Raw genomic sequence first — 20,973 nt, 5'->3', positions numbered from 1 at the left:
ACCTTGCTGTTGTATATTTCTATGAGAGAACTCACTAGAAGCAGGGGTTGGGTGTATTTAGGGATCAGTTATTTTGGATCTGGGTTATCTGTGGGCTTTGATGAGGAGAGTGGGTTGGTTCCCACAGGACCTCTGACTTCTGGGCTCCTGAGGATGCCTGTGTGAAGCGCACTCGCTGTGATACTCCCAGTGCCAGGCAGATGTTGGGCTCAGACCTGGTCCACTCAATACATCTTCCTCCTCCCCACAGGCTCCTTGTGCTCCGTCTCCATCGAGAAGGCACTGCCCGAGGACAGAGGCTTATACAAGTGTGTAGCCAAGAACAGTGCCGGCCAGGCTGAGTCCTCCTGCCAAGTCACCGTGGACGGTAGGTGGTGTCCACCCAACACAGCCCCACACAGAGTCCCACTTATCAGCGCCCACCGTCCCTCAACAGATCTGCCCCCAAAGCGGCCATCCCCACCAGAGGCATTCTCATCGTGGATGAGAAACCATCTTTTGCAAGACGAGACAGGAAGGGAAACAGCAGCTCTGCTTGATGGTTCCTCGTGGCCTTGCAGCCCTGCCCTCAGCTGGGAGGAGGGCTGCTCACCTTGTGGGCCCCCTCCCCGGTCCTAACCACACTCCCATGCTAGGCAGGGAAGCTGGACACAAGACAGGAGGAGAAAGGAGAAAAGACACACCCACAGGAAAATGACTACATAGTATTTTACAAGCCGAAACAAACAAGTGTCAGTGCTGGCTGGACAGACCCGTGAGGCGGGAGCAGAGTGGGGTCCAAGTGGGGGCACTTCTTCCAGGAGGTGAGTCGGGGGCTGAGGGTTTGCGTAGAGGGGCCAGGCCTGCCTCTGTGATTTGAGAGGAATAATCATAATGTAACAGAGGGAGGGGATGAGAGGCGTGAGGGCAGAGCGTCCTGCCACGGCTGAGTGGAGCTTCCCGTGAGGAGGGGGCGAGTCCAGTCCTGTGGGGATTTGTCCTAAAGACACGCAGGTGGCGTGTGTGTGAGTCTCCTGCTCTCCTCCGCGTTTTGGAAGGAGACTAGATGGTTTAGGCCCCCGCCTCCACCTGACGTGACAGGACACCGGGCTCCCAGGGAAGGGAGAGCGTCCCTCGTGAGGTTTGCTGCTCTATTAGGGCCGAGCTAGGGCCGGAGTCCCATCTGGGGACTCACAGTCCAGGGCCCATTCTTAGTATTTTGTTACTTGCCTGCAATGGCCTACAAAGGTAGTTTGGGGAAACAATTTCGTGCCTTTGAAATGCCTGGCTAGTAACTATCAGTGACATGTTAAAAGCTAGTGTCCAAATAAGGCATCTTGAAGACCAGCTTTGTTGTCCCTCTGCCTGTGAACACGATCGCTTGACTTCTAAACTCCTAACCTGTTTCACAAGATGTGGAATCGTTGTCTCTGTTCTGGATATTGTAATGTGATTTCCTGATCATGAAAGCCGAGATCATGATACACAATGAGCGGGAGAAAAGGAAGGAGAGTCTTAACAGCCAAAGTCTTTAAACACACACACACACGCATACACAATGGCAACACAAATTAAATTGTCAGTTGCCAATAGTAAACCTGAGATTGTAAAATGCTGTGTGTGTCTCCCTGGAGTTCTGTGAATGTGTTTGTCACAGATATTCTGAGTTCAAGGGAGAAGATTCGATGGATCAAAGTATACAGTCAGTTCAGAAGGGGGTTTGAAGCACGTGTTTTGAGGCTAAGGGGCTGCTGCTCCTGATTCCTCTTGTCACCCACCCAGGTCAGATCCTGTTTCTTTCTAGACAGGTGCTGTAGAATAGTGTTCCTGGAAACTTGGCTTCAGAAGCCTATTTCTAAGAGCCCATACTTGGGAGCCATGCTGATTTCCGAAGGAAGCCCCTCTTCCTGATGAGGTTATATGCTTTTGGAATCCCTGGCCTCTTTGGGTCCTATTCACATGTCCAGCTGAAGGCAGGACAGCAATTCATTCTTATCTGCAAAGTGTCAACACCTTTTCCAGAAAGAGCAAAATGGTTTATTTTTAAAACCAAACTTTGTTTTCAAAGTAAAATTTCCTTTTTCCTTACAGAATACATTTGGGGATATTTTTAAAGATTTGGGGAATTCATTCTGCAACTCAAGGCTCTTTTGTTGCCCCTAAGTTGGTCTTCTTAGTAGACTCCCTTAGGAGACTAATAGACTCCCTTGCTGTCTCCATGAATGTTGACCATCATAATTTATATGTGGTTCCTTTGGAGGGACCCTTGCAGGGTTTGCCCTCCAACTACAGATTGGGAGTTGGGTCTTAGGAGAAGAGCTAGGAAAGGGATCAGAGGGAAACCAGCTGAGATAACAGCGCTGACTCCAGGTTAACTGGGTTTCGGTTTATATTTTTTCAAAGAGAAAAAAGGGCAGCCCCTTCCACACCCACTTTCTTTTCCCTGTTGCTACACATGGAGATATGTTCTTGTCCTGCAAGTGAGTTGCTTTCTTGCCACATTTAGCTTTATCTTTCCATCAAGAGCCACCTCTAAGCACGTAGTTAAGGACTGCAGACTTCTGAGCTGCTCCCTGGCCCCCTTTCAGCATCTCTCCCGCTGTGCTTCTCTCAGCTGAATAGGCTTTGAGTCCTGCTCTGTCCCCCGATCCTCTCAGCTCTCCCCACTCCCTTACTCAGTAAGACCTGGCGGTAGCACCCAATGGGTCCACGAGCCCTTTGATCTTATAGGCAAATTTCTGTGTGTTTGTGGATTAGAGCATTTTTTAAAAGATAGAGTCCATAGTTTTTAACCATATTCTTAAAATGAGTCGTGAATTAAAATAGAGTGAAGAACCACTTGCCCTAAGAGGTAACCTTGACTGAACTTTTAAGCCCAGTCATTGTGCAGGGTCTTCCATTTCTCTCCATCTGCAGCTCCCCGCTACACCTCTGGATAAGACATGTCTTGCATTCCTCCTAAGGGGCTGCAAGGTCCCTCTCCACTAGGGGTGAGGAACACAGCTGCTGCTGATGTCAGACTGGCCTCGCCCCCGACAGTCACTCACCATCACTCGGGTAGCCTGTGCTGGACACCACTTAGACTCTACATCTGTGGCCAATAGAATGATATATTTCAAGACCTCATGAAAATGACTTTGGTTCATTGGCTGTTCTGTATTAGCCACACTGCTGCCTCCCTCAGAGGGAGGTAGCCTTTATATTGCAGCACATCTGGCTCTTTTAATCCTGCTGCTTCGGTTGTTTCCATAAGAAAAAGGGTGCTCTGTGCACTGTCTTGATTATGGTCATGCCGCTGTTCCATCCGAGGTAGCAGCAGGCATGTCAGCTTGTACTGCAGAAAGCAGCTGAAGCCTGCAGTGGGTAAGGATTTGTCAGAAAAAAAACCCCAACGAGGAGAAAAGGCTGGGCTTCAAGGCTTGCCATGGCCAAAAACTCTTGTGCATTTTTAGTTTATGCAACAATTGGGCAGGGTAGCCTTCTCATTGGGAAAACCCAGGTTCAGTGAGGGTCAGAAGGCTTCCCCAGTCACTCAGTACGAGGGGATGCCACATCCCTGACTGTCTCTGATTCCAAAGCCCAGGCCCTTTGAGCCACCCTGCTCAGGGAGTCACAGCATGAGTTACCCTGGCAGGACTCGTACCCAGGTGTGTCTGGTTCTAAAGTCTGCACCTTTCCCTGGACTGTGTGGTGCCCCTGAATAACACTGAAGTTTCCACTGTCTGAGAGAGCCAGGTCTCCCTTACTAACAGCCTTTCTTGCTGGGAAGCCCTGCACCTCTGTGAGTGGCCCAGGTGAGAGGTGAGAAGGCAAAGCCCTTTGTAGGCCCCAACTCCAAGACAGGGCAGCTCTAGCCACCCTGCCCAGCTGCCCCACCAAGGGCTTCGGGCCTCAGTCACCTGTGAGATCAGAGGTTTCACAACCATGGAGGGTGGTGTGTGTGTGTGTGGTGGGGTGTAGCGTTCCAGTGGGCATTCGTTCAGCCAGTACATCAGTGCCTGCCCTGCCAGGCACTGCCCCGGGGGCTGGGGTTCAGAGCAGTGAATGAAACAGAAGCTCCTGGTCTCAGAGCCTTTACACTGGAGTGAGGGAGAGACAAAAACATGGATGAGCAGACAAGTCCTACGATCTCAGGCGATGACACGTGCTGTGGAGAAAGCAAAACGGGGCCAATGGGGAGGGAGGGCCTGTCTGAACAGAGGCCTGAAGACGTATGGGAAGGAGTCTCAGCAGTAGGAAGGAAGAGTAAGGGCGGGAAGCTCAGCCCTGAGCTGAGGCTGTGAGCAGGCGCTCCCAGAAAGAGAGGTAAGGAGGCCAGTGTGGCTGAGCACCAGGCCAGGGGCAAAGAGTGGGAAATGAGGCTGAGGACCTGCAAGGTCACGTGGGCTGCAACAGGACACCGGATTTTATTCTAAGTGAGATGGGACAACACTGGACGTGGTAAAGGATCCCTCAGGTGGTGACCAGACCCAGGAGGAGGACGAGGAGAGCAGGTGTGAGGTGGCTGTGATGTCCAGGGAGCTTAGACTCCGTGGGAGAGGTGGGAAATGACCAGACTGATCATGTTCTGACAGTACAGCTGATAGGAGTTGCTGAGGAACTGGAAGAGGAGAGAAAGGGAAGTCAAAGGTGACCCTTAGTTTTTGTGAGAGAGCACATGTCAGCGGTGGTACCAGTTACTGGGGTTAGAATGTGCGGGGCAGGGTGAGGGCAGAGTCAAGCATGTGGAGTTTAAGGGTATAAGACTCCATAAGATATCCAAGGGGGCTTGTCACATTGGCCGACATTTAGACAAATCTGGAGTTGAGGCAGGAGTTGGGGTTGGAGGCAGGATATGAGGAGTCAGCTGCATGAGGCCATTGAATGTCCTAGGATTACATGGGGTCCCTAGGGGTGGATGTGGATGGCAGAGAAAAGGAGAGAGCCCAACACTGAAAAACAGGGCTGGACAGTGGTCTGCAAAGGAGACACAGAGGACTGGCTGCAGTGAGACAGGAAGAAATCGAGGAGAGAGAGTTGCTCTAGAGGCCAGAGAGCGATCATTTCAGCAAGAAAGGATGATGAAGGTCAATACGTCAGACGCCTCTGCCAAGTAGAATAAGATGAGCCTGAGCGTTGGCCTTTGGGTTTGGCAACTTGGGGTGATTTGTGACTGTGAGAAGGGAGCTTCAAGCCTAACTTGCGGTGCATGCAGCTAACTACCCATTGGCTCCTAACTGCTGCAATCCACCGCCACTATGGCCCGGTAACGCTTCTGATTGCTGAGTTGACTTCGACCCACTCTTTTCTTGGCTTTGATCTGCTCCCACTCCCATTTGTTCTTTGTATCGACTCAGGCAGCTAACATGTATTAGGTTGAACTAAATCAAATTACCATTTAGCAGGTCAAAAGCACCTGAATATTGGCAAACAGTGGAGAAGGAAATGGCAACCCACTCCAGTGTTCTTGCCTGGAGAATCCCGAGGACCGGGGAGCCTGGTAGGCTGCTGTCTATGGGGTCGCACAGAGTCGTACACGACTGAAGCGACTTAGCAGCAGCAGCAGCAGCAGCAGCATTGGCAAACAGTATGGTTCAACCTGAAACATGAGTATAAAGTACTTAGCATCATACCAGGCATGGACTGGGGCTTCCCAGGTGGCACTAGTGATAAAGAACCTGCCTGCCAATGTAGGAGATGTAAGAGACGTGGTTCAGTCCCTGGGTTGGGAAGATCCCCTAGAAGAAGGCATGGCAACCCACTACAGTATTCTTGCATAGAGAATCCCATGGGCAGAGGAGCCTGGTGGGCTACAGTCCATGGGGTTTCAAAGAGTCAGACATGGCTGAAGCGACTTAGCCCAGATACCCAGGCATGGACTAAGTACCCAATAAATGCCAGCTGTTACTCCACATCTCATCTCCTCCTCTGGAAGGTGTGGCTATTCTCATTTTCCTGGTGAAGAAGATCAGGAGCTTGCCCAAGGACACATGGTCACTGGCCTGCAGAGCTGGGAAGACACTCATTCTGGTTCGACTTCTCTCTCCTGGCCTTGCCAGCATGCTGCTTGCTCCAAGGCAGAGAGAGAGGCCAGCCCCTCTGCCCTACCCATTCTGGGGGCTCCTGGAAGCTCAGACACCCTCCCAGAAGCCTCCCAAGACATCATTCTCCCTACTGAGAGTTGCAGCTCTGGGAATGACCTCTCTTGGGGGAGACAGAAGGAGAAAGGCTGCAGTGGAGGCTGAGCCCAGAGCTAGCCCAGGAGTGGAAGGGTGAGGCGTTGTCCGTATAAGGATGTGTATTCCTCTCTGTGTCAAGGCCCCCCATCTCCCCACACCACTACCTTCCTCCCCCGTGCTTCTCTGGGGGCACAAGCAGTCCAGCAAAGGACTTCCAGCCCTGGGGCCCAGATCTAGAAATGGAGTTCAGTTTCATCACAAGCTGATTAAAATAGACAGAAAATACACGCTGCTCTTAAACTTTTATAACTATTATTTTTATCCCCTGGGCAGGCGTGTGAGCACAAAGCTGGTTCTGATTAAGCACATGGTCCTCCCAGCCCACTCCTTGCTGTGGTTCTCACGGACAGACTGATAGTTAATGGCTTGTGGTACAGGCACAACCCCCAAGGGGGCAGGGGTGCTGAAGAGGAAAGAGGGGGCTCCTCCCACCCCTTCAGTGCTCCATGTCTGCATGCAGGAGTGCCTGGTTTGACAGTGAAAGTTGAGCCCCTTTCCCCAGGGCCACATGGAAAGATAAGCGCAGGGAACGTCTACAAACAAAACTCAAAGCACAAGACTGTCGTCTCTGACTCTTGGTGACCCCAAGGACTGTAGCCCGCCAGGCTCACAGGTCACTGTAAAGCAGTCACCCACGCTCTGAGGACGGATGCAGGGCCAGGAAACATACAGCAGGGCCTCCGGGAGGGCTTTCTGAAGAGGGAGGATCTTAAAGTGATTTGGGAAGGAGGCCAGACAATGTGGCAAACAGCAGAAGTGAATGAATAGGTAAATGATCACCGTTGCATGCCTTCTCTCCCTAGAGTCTTGCAGTGCTACAAGGCAGAGAAAATAAGTGTCATTTCCTTTGTACAAATGTGGAAATAGAGACCCTGGGCATGATCCCAGGATTCCTGATGACAAAGGCAAAACTAGAGCCCTCCTCTCTCCTTCCTGACTCTGATGGTGCTCAGAAGCAAAGCCCACCACAACCCCTCAAGGAGAGAAGGAATCTCAGTCCCTGTCTGCCTTCTTTCAGGCACTCAGGGAGACTGGCCCTCTCATCCTTTGCTTGCTTGGGCCTCAGTCTCCCCATCATTTAAATAAAAAGTCTTGGCCCTTCTTTACCTCCCTCCTCTGATGCCCTGGAACTCACTGGGAAAAAGATGGTGAGAAGAGTGCTGATGCCAAGGAAAAGAGGGCTGTGTGCACCTACTCTGTCCTCACCTCCTCTTCCTTAAAAGGGGAAAACAAGGAAGTGTCTGGGTGTGCCTTTCTTTGAATTGTTATTGGTGCTGTCGCTGCTGGTCTGGAAGGAAGGGAAGAAGGGAGGGCCTCAGACAAGGGAAACTAGACTCATCTCATGACCTTAGTGTATGGCAGCCTCATCCACAAATGTCAGGGAAGTGTGGACAGGCTTTCCTGACTCTAGCAGTAGTCCCTGAGACCCGCCCCCACCTCTGCGCTCACCCGCAGACACCCCCACCTGAGCAGAGAGACTAGCAGTTTTCAGCCTGGCGGCATATTATTGACACCAACCCCCACACACAGACCAATCAAGTTGGGATCTGGGGAGTGAGATACCAAGGTACAGGTGCTTCTAATGAGCAGCCAAGGTTGAGAACCAAAGGCTAATAAATATGTACTAAGGATTTTTCTGGAGAAGGAAATGGCAACCCACTCCAGTATTTTTGCCTGGAAAGCTCCATGGATGGAGGAGCATAGTAGTTTACAATCCATGGCGTCGCAAAGAGTCGGACACGACTGAGTGACTTCACTTCACTTCAAGGATTTTTCTGTAGATGACAATGATTTCTATTTCTGGGGAGAATACCCAATAAGAGAAAATGAAATCATCCCTTCCCCATGGCACTTCCTGCTGAGGAGACAGGACACAGGCCATGTTGGTTATGGATGGTGGGGGCCCTGGCTCATCATCTGGGGCTTTTTGGCTCTTACGGAAGGCAGCAGAGGATAACACTCAGCTGGGGATGGCAGCAGGGCAGGGGGATTCCTGGATTACCCAGGTAACAAAGAGTGGGCTGGCCTTGGTTTAGGAAGGAAGCCTATTGATGTAAAGGAATACATAGGGAGAGACCCACATTCTAGAGCAGGAAAGAACCCAACGCCATCTAGAAGGAGCAATGCATCCTGAGAGGAGCACTGAGTCTGCATGCCGGGGAATCGTACGCGCCCAGCCCCTAGTTCTGTGCTTATGTGCCCACCCGCCAGAAGCCCTAGTGTCCAGTCTAGGGGAAAGCACGTGTTAGCAGCCAGGATTGCCCCACCTTGGAGGAGGGACAGGGAGATGGCCCTTCCTCACCAGCCAAGCCACAGGAATGTGGCCAAGCCTCAGCTGGAAAGTCCCACCCGCTCCTTTCTCCCTCGTGCTTCCTCTTCAGGGGCAGGAAGAGGATGCACAGGAAGGGGCTTTGAGTGGGGGAGGCTCCCTCCTAGCACGGCCTCTGAAGGGAGTTCCTTGTGGGGAAAATGCTGGAACCTAGTGATAGCAGCACAGCCAGCTCCTTCTTATCCTGGTCCGCGGGCAGTTTCCCTGCAACTTGCTCCAGTCTGGTCTCTTTAAGGCCCAGTGAGGGCCTTTTCCTTTTCCACTCAGCCCAGCCTAGCACCTTGGCAATTAAAAAAAAAAAAAAAGCGTAACGTGAGAGTTGCTAGTTAAGCTTTATTTAGCGCAAAATGAGGACCATAACCCAGGAGACAGCACCTCAGATAGCTCTGAGAAACCGCTCCAAAGAGATGGGGGCGGAAAGGTAAGTATATATGAAATTTTGGTGAAGGGTGAATACATGCAATCAAGCACATATTTTTCCAGAAGGTTTCTGCTAGTCTCGTGAAGCTTGTGCTAGTCACGAGAAACCGTCATCACCATGAAGGATTTTTAGTGTTTTTCTAGATATGAGGAGATACAAGAATTGGGCTCCTAAAATTTGCTCCTGAAAGTATGTTTACCTGAAGTTGTGTCCTGCGAGTTTCCTACCCGCTGCCCTCCCAGAACGCAGAGTGCCTCGGCTCTGCTCTCCCCTCTGAAATTCTTTCGGGAGGTATTGGAGGTCAGCAGCACCTATTGAATCTTTGTGGAGGTAGATGGCAAGAGCCCATGGCAAATGCCAGTTTGTAGTTGACGCCCTGCTGCCAAGGGAGGGCTTCCCCTGGCATCATCCACACTTGGCGTGAACGTGAAGAGGGATAGTGGAGGACAGGCCTGAGGAGTCGTGTAGCATTTCAGCTCTGCCCAGAGGCTACCGCTGCGGGGTTCCACTGGGTCTGCTTTGGGGAGAGTGCAGAAGCCCCCATGACAGGTCCAAGTCCAGAGCGAGTGAGGCATGCCGACTGCCAGCTCAGAGGCCTCCATCTGATCTGGAGGTCTGACTGTCAGTGCCCTTGTTCCAAGGGAGTTAGAGAAAATGGAGGCTTCAAGACCCCTCCAGATCATGAGCCCAGGGGCAGCCACCCTGTGCCTTGCTTCCTCTGTTTAAGAGACCTCTCTGTACAGAGCAGGCTTCTGGAAGTCCAGAATGTTTAGCCCAAGTGGGTTAAGACCCAGTGAAGGGAAAGGCGGTGCCTGGGTGAGCAGAGGGGTCCTGCTGATGCGGTTCTGCTGGCCCGCACCCACAGCAGAGGTGGAAATGCTCACCAGCTCCCAGAGAGGCCTGTCCATCCATCTTCAGGGGGACTTTGCTCTGCACTTGATGTATAAGGCCTGGTGGCACAACTGCTCCGTCTTTGGTGCTCTTGATGCCAGCCCAGGTGCCATCTGCCCCGTAGCACGAAGGGCCCTCTGAGTGGAGCAGGGTGGGGAGGACTATCGTGGTGGGTGGTGGAGGTGGGATTTTTATTGCAACGTCTCTTCTGCTTCTTTCCCTGGGCGGCTGCCGACTCATGTTTATTGTTCCCATTTAGTTCCAGATGCCCCCACCAGTGAAAATGCCAAGGCCCCGGAGATGAAAGCCCGGAGGCCGAAGAGCTCTCTTCCTCCAGTGCTAGGAACAGAAAGTAAGTACCTGTTCAGCTCTTCCAGGCAAGCCCAGGACCAAGGGCCGCCACTGCCTTGTCCGTGCTCTGCAGAGCCTGGCCCCTGTGCTCACCCTGGTACCCCATGAGCCCCTGGTGACCCTTCTTCATCCCTCCCATGTCTTCTGGCCGAAGGATATCCGTGTCCTCTGTCAGCCCCAGTCAGGCCCCTTCTGCTTCCCACCAAGACCCCTGGGAGACCATCCCCTAGTCTGTCTCAGCTGTCTTTCCTGCCAGATGCACCTTCTCAAGGGGGGCTCTGACCAGATCAATCCCAGCTGGAGTCCCCAGTCGCCCACAGAGCCCACCAACCCTGTATGGGTGAACCTTTCCAGGTGGCCACCCTGGCACGCCTGCCACACGTGCACACACTTTCTGACATCGCACCTCAGCCTTCCCATCTGAGTGCTGCCCTGCCCCCCAGCTCCTTTCCTGTGTTTTATCCTCAAGGCAAGCTGAGCTCCTCGGCGCGCTCCAGCCAGCCCTGTGCTCCTCCCCTCGTGCCTTTGCTTGGGCATCTCTGTCTTCAGACAGACTCCCACGGAAAAGCCGTCTCATCCCTGAGTTTGTACTTGCTGTGGCTGAAAGGAGCTCTTCTCTCCTGTGAGCCCCTGTAGTACTCAGCACCCACTTCTGCCAGAAGGCTGTCTCCTTCCCAGTGTCACGGTGACATGTCTGTCTCCTCCTCCCTCCTACTTTGTAAGGTGACTGGGCCAACTCAGGGGTGCGCCTTTCAGGATGACGGTGCTGTGACCTGTTCGTAGAAGGGCTTTACCCACATCTTTTGGAATCAGCTTGCAGCTGTGGTCTAAACAGCTGAGCAGGAATGGGGCTTTTTCTGTGACTCTGCACAGCTTTCTCCCTCTTTTTGAATCTCGGCCTCTTCCAGGACCCCCTCATCTTATGGGGGGGCTTTTACAGTCCCACAAATATGTTTCAATATCTTATAAAATTAGGAAGAAAATTAACTTTTAGATCAAAGAAGATGTTTTAATTTTTAATATTAATATTCATCTTTATACCAATGCAGTTATAAAATGTAACTTACATATATACAGATATATATATTTTTTCTTTAATGAATGAAGGGGCCTTGAAAGGCAAAGGTGCTTAGAGTCCACAAAGATCATAATGCAGCCCTGGCTTCCCCTGCTGCTGCTGCTGCTGCTAAGTCGCTTCAGTCATGTCTGACTCTGTGCGACCCCAGAGACGGCAGCCCACCAGGCTCCCCCATCCCTGGGATTCTCCAGGCAAGAACACTGGAGTGGGTTACCATTTCCTTCTCCAATGCATGAAAGTGAAAAGTGAAAGTGAAGTCGCTCAGTCGCGTCTGACTCTTAGCGACCCCATGGACTGCAGCCTACCAGGCTCCTCTGTCCAGACTCTCCAGGAGGCAAGAATTCTGGGATTCTCCAGGGATTCTCCAGGCAAGAGTAACTGAGTGGGGTGCCATTGACTTCTCCTGGCTTCCCCTACTGATGAACTATTGTCTAATTTTGTTAGAACTTTGCCTTGAAAGCTCCAATGTTAACAGGAGGTATGGGGTTTCCTGGACATCCCAACATGCTCTTTCTGTGTTTTAAACAGCAAAAGACAAGACAAACTCCTGAATACCTGTGCTAACAAGGGAAGTGAGCGAGGGTAATTCACAGGCTGCCTCCGCTTTTCCATTACAAGGCAGTGTTCTGGAACTTAGTTTTATTCGCATCTCATCAAAGCAACATATATCCCTCCCCAGTGAGGAGCTTGGGTTCCTCATGCACATACCAGCTAGGCTGTCAGGGGGCCCTCTCAGCCTGCAGTATGCTGTGCCAACCGAACTGGAGCGATAATTTCTCATGGATATCCAACTACCCAGGAGCCTCTGAGTATCCAAAGTAGGCATTTAATGAGTTGTTGGAAATGCAGAAACAATTCTTTTAAAAAACCTGGTGAGAAGGGGTTAGTGATTTTACCTTCTGACTTGGGCCTGTGCTCTTGGTTATGGGAGCAAATCAGCAGGAGAGCCGTGGGCTCTTAGAAGAGCACCAAGTGGCAGTGAACTGGTCTGAGTGACTGTTCTTCCCTCGTAGGGGCAGAAGCAGGGATCCCTGGGGTTCCAGCTGGGAGGCCAGCAGTCTTCTGTCCTCCGCCCTGGCACATCCATTCCAATGAGATCCCCAGGGAAGGGAGGTGGGGTGGGAGCAGAGTTGTGAAAGAGAGACACAAGCTGGAGACAGTGAGCAGCCTCGTGGGTTTGTGGCCTTGAGAAGTCTTCAGAAAACCCCGGTCGAGTTGTCATCATGCACTTCTAGGGAAGGGGCTTGCAACCCTGGCTGCATATTAGATTCACCTAGGGACCATTTAAAAATGCTGCTGCCTGCTGTACCCCAGACTCATTGGATCAGAGCCTCCTCTGGTGGTGGACAGCTTCAGTATTTGTTTCAGCTCCTGGGCCCTCCCAAGGTGCTGCCAGTCAGGCTGGCGAGCAGCTGCTCCAGAGGGAAGCCTGGTGCTCTTGCTCCGCTGGTCTTGAGAAAGCAGAAGCAGGTCTTCTCTACTGCCTCCCTTAAATGTGGAAGCACCTGGGGGCTCCTCAGGCCCAGGTCCTCAGGGTATTCCAGCACCCGCCTTTACAGAGGGAGCAAGATGCTCTTGGTAGAGGCTGAACCCCATGGTTCTTTGCCCTGCAGAGGGCTCAGGGAATGGGGCTCAGCGGGCAGTGCTGCTTAACAGGAGGGGCAGGGCTGGCTGAAAGTGCTTTCTCTCCCTAGCAGACACACACATCTGTGATAGCATTAACTCCAGCCAACATCGCTTGTCTGCTGAAGGGAAATTTCACTCTGTGTAGAAAAGTCTTCAAGTTGGAGTCACAGACAGATGTCTTACTCCCAAAAGGATGGAAGTGTGTGTCTCCATGTATGGTAATGGCCACGCTGAATCTCTTTGCTGGCCCATGACCCCTGCCCCCTCATTACCCCAGCCGTCACCCGCTGGGATGCTGAGAGCATTAGCGGGGTGATTCCTTCAGAAACCTGCAAGTTCCCAGGGTACCTGCGCACTACCCTGGGGCTCCCTTCCCAGGAGGCTCCTGAGAAGGTAGCTGCCCAAGACAGGAAATGAAGGGGATGTCTTTCAGGGCTGCATCCCGAGTTCTTTTCTTACTTTGGGGGATAATTTGCATTATTTTTTAATTACATACATTAAATATGCCTGTCTTCTTGTTCAAATATTTTGAATAGTACAGAAGTTTACCCAGTGCAACATGAAAGCCCTCTTTCATCTTACCCTAATCCTACTCACCTGCTTAAATATATTCACAATTACTGTTTTATAAATATTCTTATATACACATGCAAATACATCAGTTGAATTTTTTCCCACAGAAGTGGAATTACGCAGTCTGTGCACCTCTTCAACTTGTCTTATTCTGTTAGCATTGCCATCCTCTGCCCCAGGCATTTCTGATTCCATGAGAAAGCCCAGATTCTCATGTCGTTGACTGGTCTGGCTGTGTATGTGTATTCATTTTTGTCTAGGACTGGGAAGTACCTAATGTAACCAGGAAATACATCTTTCCTCCAGTGGCCAAGGGAAAGCTGAGTGGTTTCCTTGTCAAACAGATGGTGGCCAGATGCATGTCTGGTGGCCTCCCCTTCCCAGCTTGAGTGTTTGGTCCTGTGAAGAGCTGTCAGCTATGAGAGTAGATGGTCCTCGTCCACACATTGCCTAAGAGTCCCTGGGGCCACCGCTGCAGCCAAGCTCTGGGGAACATGAGGGAAAAGCCAAGCTGATTTGCCCAAACCCAAGGGGCTGGATGAGAGAAAACTGGTGGAAGTACAAGTTAACCTGCTGGACAACCAGCTCACAAGTACAGAAGTGAGGAGGCTGTCAGATTTGGAAAGTGAGGAAAGATTTCTGAATGAGGGAGATGGTGAGCCAGGTTACAGATGAGGAGAGAAATGTGGTTTGGTTGATGAGGAATAACATTCCTCTTATTGAGGAAAGACTAGAGGGAGAAATGCGCAAGTGCTACAGAAGATCACAAGGGCCTCTGAATAAGTCATCCGCCCATCGCACCAAACAAGAGTTTTCCTGAGCACCTATGTAGCAGGCATCATCTTAGACACTCGGTCTGTGTTGCTTCGGGCAAGTCTCATTCCACTGAGCTACGATTAGTTGTTCCATTTTACAGATGAGCTGAACTGAGCCTTGAGAGCTAAACTGCCCTGCCCAGAGTCTGGCAGCTGGTAAGATGTGGGCACTGTGAGGGCAACCCTGACCCACACTCCCCCCACACCAGTCTGCGCCTTCCACAGTCTCAGGGCCATCCTTGTGCTATCCAAACAGCGGAGGCACCATCCTCCAGGGGACACGGGTCTGACTGCCCTCAGAGCTGCGGGGAGAAAAAGATGACAGCTGGTATGCTTTCCTGGTTCTTGAGACCTGTCAGGGTCTTTGCTGCATGCCTCTCAATGGGAATTTTTTTAATAACTTTATTCTGGTATAATTTCAAATTTACAGAAAAGGTGCAAGAACAGTATAAGAAACTTCCATTATTTACATTTTGTCCTATTGTTTTGTCATTATGTATAAACTCATATATATACAGTTCAGTTCAGTCGCTCGGTCATGTCCAACTCTTTGTGACCTCATGAATCGCAGCACGCCAGGCCTCCCTGTCCATCACCAACTCCCGGAGTTCACTCAGATTCACGTCCATCGAGTCAGTGATGCCATCCAGCCATCTCATCCTCTGTCGTCCCCTTCTCCTCCTGCCCCCAATCCCTCCCAGCATCAGAGTCTTTTCCAATGAGTCAACTCTTCACATGAGGTAGCCAAAGTACTGGAGTTTCAGCTTTAGCATCATTCCCTCCAAAGAAATCCCAGGGCTGATCTCCTTCAGAATGGACTGGTTGGATCTCCTTGCAGTCCAAGGGACTCTCAAGAGTCTTCTCCAACACCACAGTTCAAAAGCATCAATTCTTCAGTGCTCAGCCTTCTTCACAGTCCAACTCTCACATCCATACATGACCGCAGGAAAAACCATAGCCTTGACTAGACGGATCTTTGTTGGCAAAGTAATGTCTCTGCTTTTGAATATGCTATCTAGGTTGGTCATAACTTTCCTTCCAAGGAGTAAGCGTCTTTTAATTTCATGGCTGCAGTCATCATCTGCAGTGATTTTGGAGCAAAAAAAAATAAAGTCTGCCACTGTTTCCACTGTTTCCCCATCTGTTTCCCATGAAGTGATGGGACCAGATGCCATGAGCTTCGTTTTCTGAATGTTGAGCTTTAAGCCAACTTTTTAACTCTCCACTTTCACTTTCATCAAGAGGCTTTTTATTTCCTCTTCACTTTCTGCCATAAGGGTGGTGTCATCTGCATATCTGAGGTTATTGATATTTCTTCTGGCAATCTTGATTCCAGCTTGTGTTTCTTCCAGCCCAGCGTTTCTCATGATGTACTCTACATAGAAGTTAAATAAGCAGGGTGACAATATGCAGCCTTGAAGTAATCCTTTTCCTATTTGTAACCAGTCTGTTGTTCCATGTCCAGTTCTAACTGTTGCTTCCTGACCTGCATACGGATTTCTCAAGAGGCAGGTCAGGTGGTCTGGTATTCCCATCTCTTTCAGAATTTTCCACAGTTTATTGTGATCCACACAGTCAAAGGCTTTGGCATAGTCAATAAAGCAGAAATAGATGTTTTTCTGGAACTCTCTTGCTTTTTCCATGATCCAGCGGATGTTGGCAATTTGATTGCTGGTTCCTCTGCCTTTTCCAAAACCAGCTTGAACATCAAGAAGTTCATGGTTCACATATGGCTGAAGCCTGGCTTGGAGAATTTTGAGCATTACTTTACTAGTATGTGAGATGAGTGCAATTGTGTGGCAGTTTGAGCATTCTTTGGCATTGCCTTTCTTTGGGATTGGAATGAAAACTGACCTTTTCCAGTCCTGTGGCCACTGCTGAGTTTTCCAAATTTGCTGGCATATTGAGTGCAGCACTTTCACAGCATCATCTTTCAGGATTTGGAATAGCTCAACTGGAATTCCATCACCTCCACTAGCTTTGTTCGTAGTGATACTTTCTAAGGCCCACTTGACTTCACATGCCAGGATGTCTGGCTCTAGGTGAGTGACCACACCATCGTGATTATCTGGTCATGAAGATCTTTTTTGTATAGTTCTTCTGTGTATTCTTGCCACCTCTTCTTGATATCTTCTGCTTCTGTTAGGTCCATACCATTTCTGTCCTTTATCGAGCCCATCTTTGCATGAAATGTCCCCTTGGTATCTCTAATTTTCTTGAAGAGATCTCTAGTCTTTCCCATTCTGTTGTTTTCCTCTATTTCTTTGCATTAATCACTGAGGAAGGCTTTCTTATCTCTTCTTGCTATTCTTTGGAACTCTGCATTCATACACCATTCATCAAATATTCATATCTATATTTATAATACCATATATATGCTATATCTAGTCATACATATTCACCATTCACCATATAGAGATGGATTTCCCTTGTGGTTCAGCTGGTAAAGAATCTGCCTGCAATGTGGGAGACCTGGGTTCGATCCCTGGGTTAGGAAGATCCCCTGGAGAAGGGAGTGGCTACCCACTCCAGTATTCTGGCCTGGAGAATTCCCCCTGTATAGTCTATGGGGTCGCAAAGAGTCAGACAAGACTGAGCAACTTTCACTTTCACGTAGAGACAAATATATATACTGCCTACAAATAGACATCATGCCCTTGACCTCTAAATGTCTTATTGTGTATCTTCTAAGAATATAACCGCAATGCAGTTCTTAAAATCAGGACATCTAACACTGAACTGATACTGTCTAACCCACAGTCCCATATTTGACTTTTGTCAATTGTGCATTCTTCTTTCTGGCCGCTTTCCCCCCTCCTGATGGAAATGTAGTGTCTGCACTCCTGGAAAACTTTACGCACATCTCCAGCCCAGAGAGGGTCGTCTCCCACCTTTGAAGAAGGAACAGGAGAGGAGCGTGGGCTGGGGGAAAAACATCTTCCACCTGTGGGGGTGTGGGGACGTGGGGGGCTGCAACACCCTTCCTTGTCGGACCTCCAGATGCCCCTTTACTGTGTGTGGCCCATGCTGGGCCAGCACTCAGGCACAAGGTACCAGCAGACAGCCCTTGGGGTGGAGAGCAGAGAGTGAAGGTTCTTGGTTCTGCCTCTGTGAATGTGGCCTTGACCTTGGTCAAAGCCCCTCCTCCTTCTACAGTGTCAAGTGGGGACTTTCTCCAACTGACCCCAGGCCTTTTCTAGCTCTGACATCAGGCCATTCAATAGAATGCTTTTCTTTGGAGTGAAGCAGGGTTGGCTAAAGCCCTTCGCATCATCTGGTGTGTGGAAAGTGGAAGCTCCAGCAAGTGTGAACACACAGCAACAGAGACATCCAGACAGGAGGGAGGCTGTATGCATGGGGTCCAGGTTTAGGGTGTTCCAGCTGGAGGGGATCTGACGAGTTTTGTGTGAAAGAGACATTGCTGGGGCTTAAGGAATGGCTTAAGAAAAATACAGAGAGGCAGGATCCAGTGATTAAGACTCTGAGCTTCCAACATAGAGGGTTCGGGTTCAATCCCTGGTCTAGGAACCAGGATCCCTGGTCTAGGATCCCACGTGCTACGTAGTGTGGCCAAAAAGAAAAAGAAAATACAGAGAGGCACTGTGATAACAGGCCCAGGGATTCCTCCTATCAGTCTGTAAAGCTGATGATCTTTTAGAAAAGACAGAAACATCCATAGGGCACATGTACGATTAGGGAATAGGAACCAAGGCCTGTCCATCTCTGAAATTTCAGGGGCTGGTCTGAAATAGGGATATAGTAAGTATTTCCCTTTTGAAGTGTCCTCATCAGTTCCCATGTTCCTGGGATCTGGAGATGGTGAAGGCGGAACACCCCTTGTGTTCTATGCCTGGTCTTGGCCTGAGCTTCACCCCTTTTACCAGTCTCTTTGACTTCTCTCACTACTGTCCCAGATTATGATGCTCTTAGATGTCTTTGCCTTGGTCTCCTGAATGTGTCTGTCCCTGAAACCAAAAGTCGATCACCTTGAAAGCATTTTTGGGTATCAAAAGCAGTGTCCAATTATCTTGAAGGGTTTCTCCAGGATCCCATCTTTCTTTTCAATATGCTCTCCAGGAGTCAAAGGGCTGGAAGGAAATGCTGGAGAGGTTAAGACTTGGCATTGAGACTTGCTCGACAGGGAAAGTTGTGGGACCCTGGGAGAGAAGCGGGGCTATTTCCATGAATGTCTTTGAAAGCTGAGCCAACTCCTGGTTACTCCCAACCAAAGTATTGGTCTTGGTGCTCACGCCGCCCTCCAGCACACTGTGTGTGTGGACCTGTGCTTCCACCCCTGGGCTGCTGGGTCTGTCTACTTCCCTGCTCTTCCGTCGTCTCCCACGAGCCAGTTCCGTGGCAGGGTGGGTCCTCCCAGGGATGCCCTGGAGGGTGCCAGTCAGACAACGCTCGTGCTGCTGTCCCAGCCATGCGGGCTGCCCCTTTCACAACGGCCCCAATGTTCTGTGTCCCAGCGGCCTGGGGCTGGGTGTTTGCAGTAACAAGAGGATCAGTGTTCCTCTGGAATCTTATGTGACGGCCTTTGCTGTGAGGGAATGTGTACAGGAAATTTGCCCAGAGATGTTCATTCTGGGAAAATGACCAATGTTTTTCCACAAGTTTGTAAGGAGGGGCTGGAAAGGGCCTGATGTGTGTGGGGTGGGGGTGGAGGGGGACAGTGTCGAGGGTGCTGTTTAAAGCCCCCTGGAGCCCTGAGCCTGCCCCGGTGCAGGACAGTGAGATCTAGCCCCATCCCCAGATCCTCACCGCCACCCCCTGCTGTGACACAGCCCACAGGGTGGGTGCTCCCTTCACATGTCACCCAACCCGTGTCCCCTTCAGGAGCTTGTGGCAGAAAGTGAATGCTTATTTGGGGAATTGTGAAGGGTTTGATGTCTATTTTTAGCTAGCTACCTAAAAAGGGAAATGTCCCCAGAGAGGCAGAGATCCAGGGACCTCCCTGGACCCAAGGCTACTGATACTACCTCCCCAGTTTCCTCCAGCTCTTCATTATCTCAGACCCTTTGGAAGCTGTGAGATCCACCTTTGGGCTCTGTAAATATCTCTCAATGGCTGACTCTGATCTTTCTGCTCTATGGATTCACTGGAGAGACAGACTCATGTGTCTTCAAACTGAGCAGCGTGGAAACTCCTGTGGGGTGCTCACCTCCTCCCTCCGAGGGCAGAAGGAAGGTTCATGAGGCCAGGACTAGCTGGGTGTGGACAGGCTGGGGCAAAAGCAAAAGATGCCTTACCCACACGATTGGAAGCTAGTCTTTCCAGCCCAGCTCCAGGTTTCCCAGGAGGCTTCTAAATTCAGTGTTTTGACTTTGATGTTTTTATTGGGCTGCTTCACTTCTTCCAGACTCAGTCTCCTGTCTGGGGTGGAAGGCTCAGCACCTGGCCACTTTGATCTAAATTGGTGACAGAGCTAGGGGCCTTCTCCTTTTCATGGAATGTTGCACAGGATTCAAGCCAATGGGCTTCATCTCTGAGCATCAGAGCCCAGGGCTGTGATGAAGTGTTCTCAGGAAATTCCGTGGTAGCAGAGTTCCCCGGGGATTCCACTCATTCCTTTAAAAGGTATTTTCTAGCCTGTTCCCAGTACTGAGCAAGGCCTGGGGATACAGAAGATGAACATGATGGCCCTGTACCTGTCCTCAGGGAACTTGCAGGGTATATGCGTAATGGGGGCAGGTTTCCGCAGTTGCCATGCCTTGTGATAACTGCTGATGAAACCACCTCAGAGCGGTATGGGACCCACCCGGCAGCAGTGATATGTGAATGAGTCAGCAAAGAGCTGACAGCAAAAGCCTGGCACTGTAGAAACTGAAAGGCCTTCAGTGTAGTATACGAAGCGGTATCCCCAGAAGGCACAGGGATCAGCAGCATCCACACCCCAAGGAAGGTCAGGAATCTGTGGTTTTAGTAATTCTCCTGGATGATTATTATCAGGCAGGCTAAATTTTGAGAACCACTGCCATTGAGCATAGAAGGCATGGGTGAGGGTATTCCCAAGAGTTAGAAAGAAGGCTGGTGATGAAAGCTGGGGACAGATCTTGGAAACCCTTGTCTGATGAGTTGGACTTGATCCTAAGAGGCAATGGGCAGCCACTGGAAAAGTGTAAACAGTGGAGTGACATCAGATGTGCTTTTGACAAAGATCACTTTTGCTCCAGAGTGATGGATGTACTAGGGTGGGGACAGGGGACCACAAGTGTGGGAGGTGGTACAGTAAGGACTAGAATGGTAACAGTGGGGATATGGATAGAGGAACCAAGGAAGTTATTTTGTTGATGGAATTGAAAGATGTTAGTCAGTGTCTGGAAATGGGGAGGGGTGGTGGGTGGGGGGCTTGGGAGAAATGGAGATGAGCAGCAGTGTGGGGAGAAGAACTGCATTTGGTTTCAGATGTTGGGTTTACAGTATGTGCCTGGGGAGATGGTGTCAGGTAGTGGGATGTATAGGTGGGCTCAGGAGAGAGGTCTGGGCTCCAGGGAAAATGAGGACAGCAAACAGAGGGATAAAGAGAGGAGCTTAGGGTAGTTTGGGGAGCTTGAGAGTTTGGGGGGCAGTGCTGTACCAGGAGGGGTATACTGCCTGGGACTGGCTCTCTGGGAGAGGGACAGACCCTGGGCAAGGAGAAGGAGGATGCTCTGCTCTCCTTACAGGCCCTGTGGCCAGAAGCCACCATG

The 20,973-nt window shown here is 50.5% G+C and overlaps 1 protein-coding gene across 3 annotated transcripts in view; it reads left to right on the top strand.

Moving 5' to 3' along the window:
• The window catches only part of MYLK (myosin light chain kinase), a 192,371-nt gene that overhangs the window by 111,264 nt on the left and 60,134 nt on the right, over positions 1-20,973 (top strand). For 2 of the 3 annotated variants that reach the window (XM_005893405.3, XM_070370247.1), the window contains exons 16-17: positions 251-367; positions 10,098-10,190. In XM_005893405.3, the coding sequence (XP_005893467.2) occupies positions 251-367; positions 10,098-10,190 (210 nt within the window). Of the gene's footprint in view, positions 1-250; positions 368-766; positions 804-10,097; positions 10,191-20,973 lie in introns of those variants that run through there. The other variant, XM_070370255.1, reaches the window with a different exon arrangement.

The sequence above is a fragment of the Bos mutus genome, chromosome 1, assembly GCF_027580195.1.
Source record: "Bos mutus isolate GX-2022 chromosome 1, NWIPB_WYAK_1.1, whole genome shotgun sequence".
Classification (NCBI taxonomy): domain Eukaryota; kingdom Metazoa; phylum Chordata; class Mammalia; order Artiodactyla; family Bovidae; genus Bos; species Bos mutus.
The sequence above is the reverse complement of the archived record's forward strand: the minus strand, read 5'-3'. Positions and strand labels throughout refer to the sequence as shown.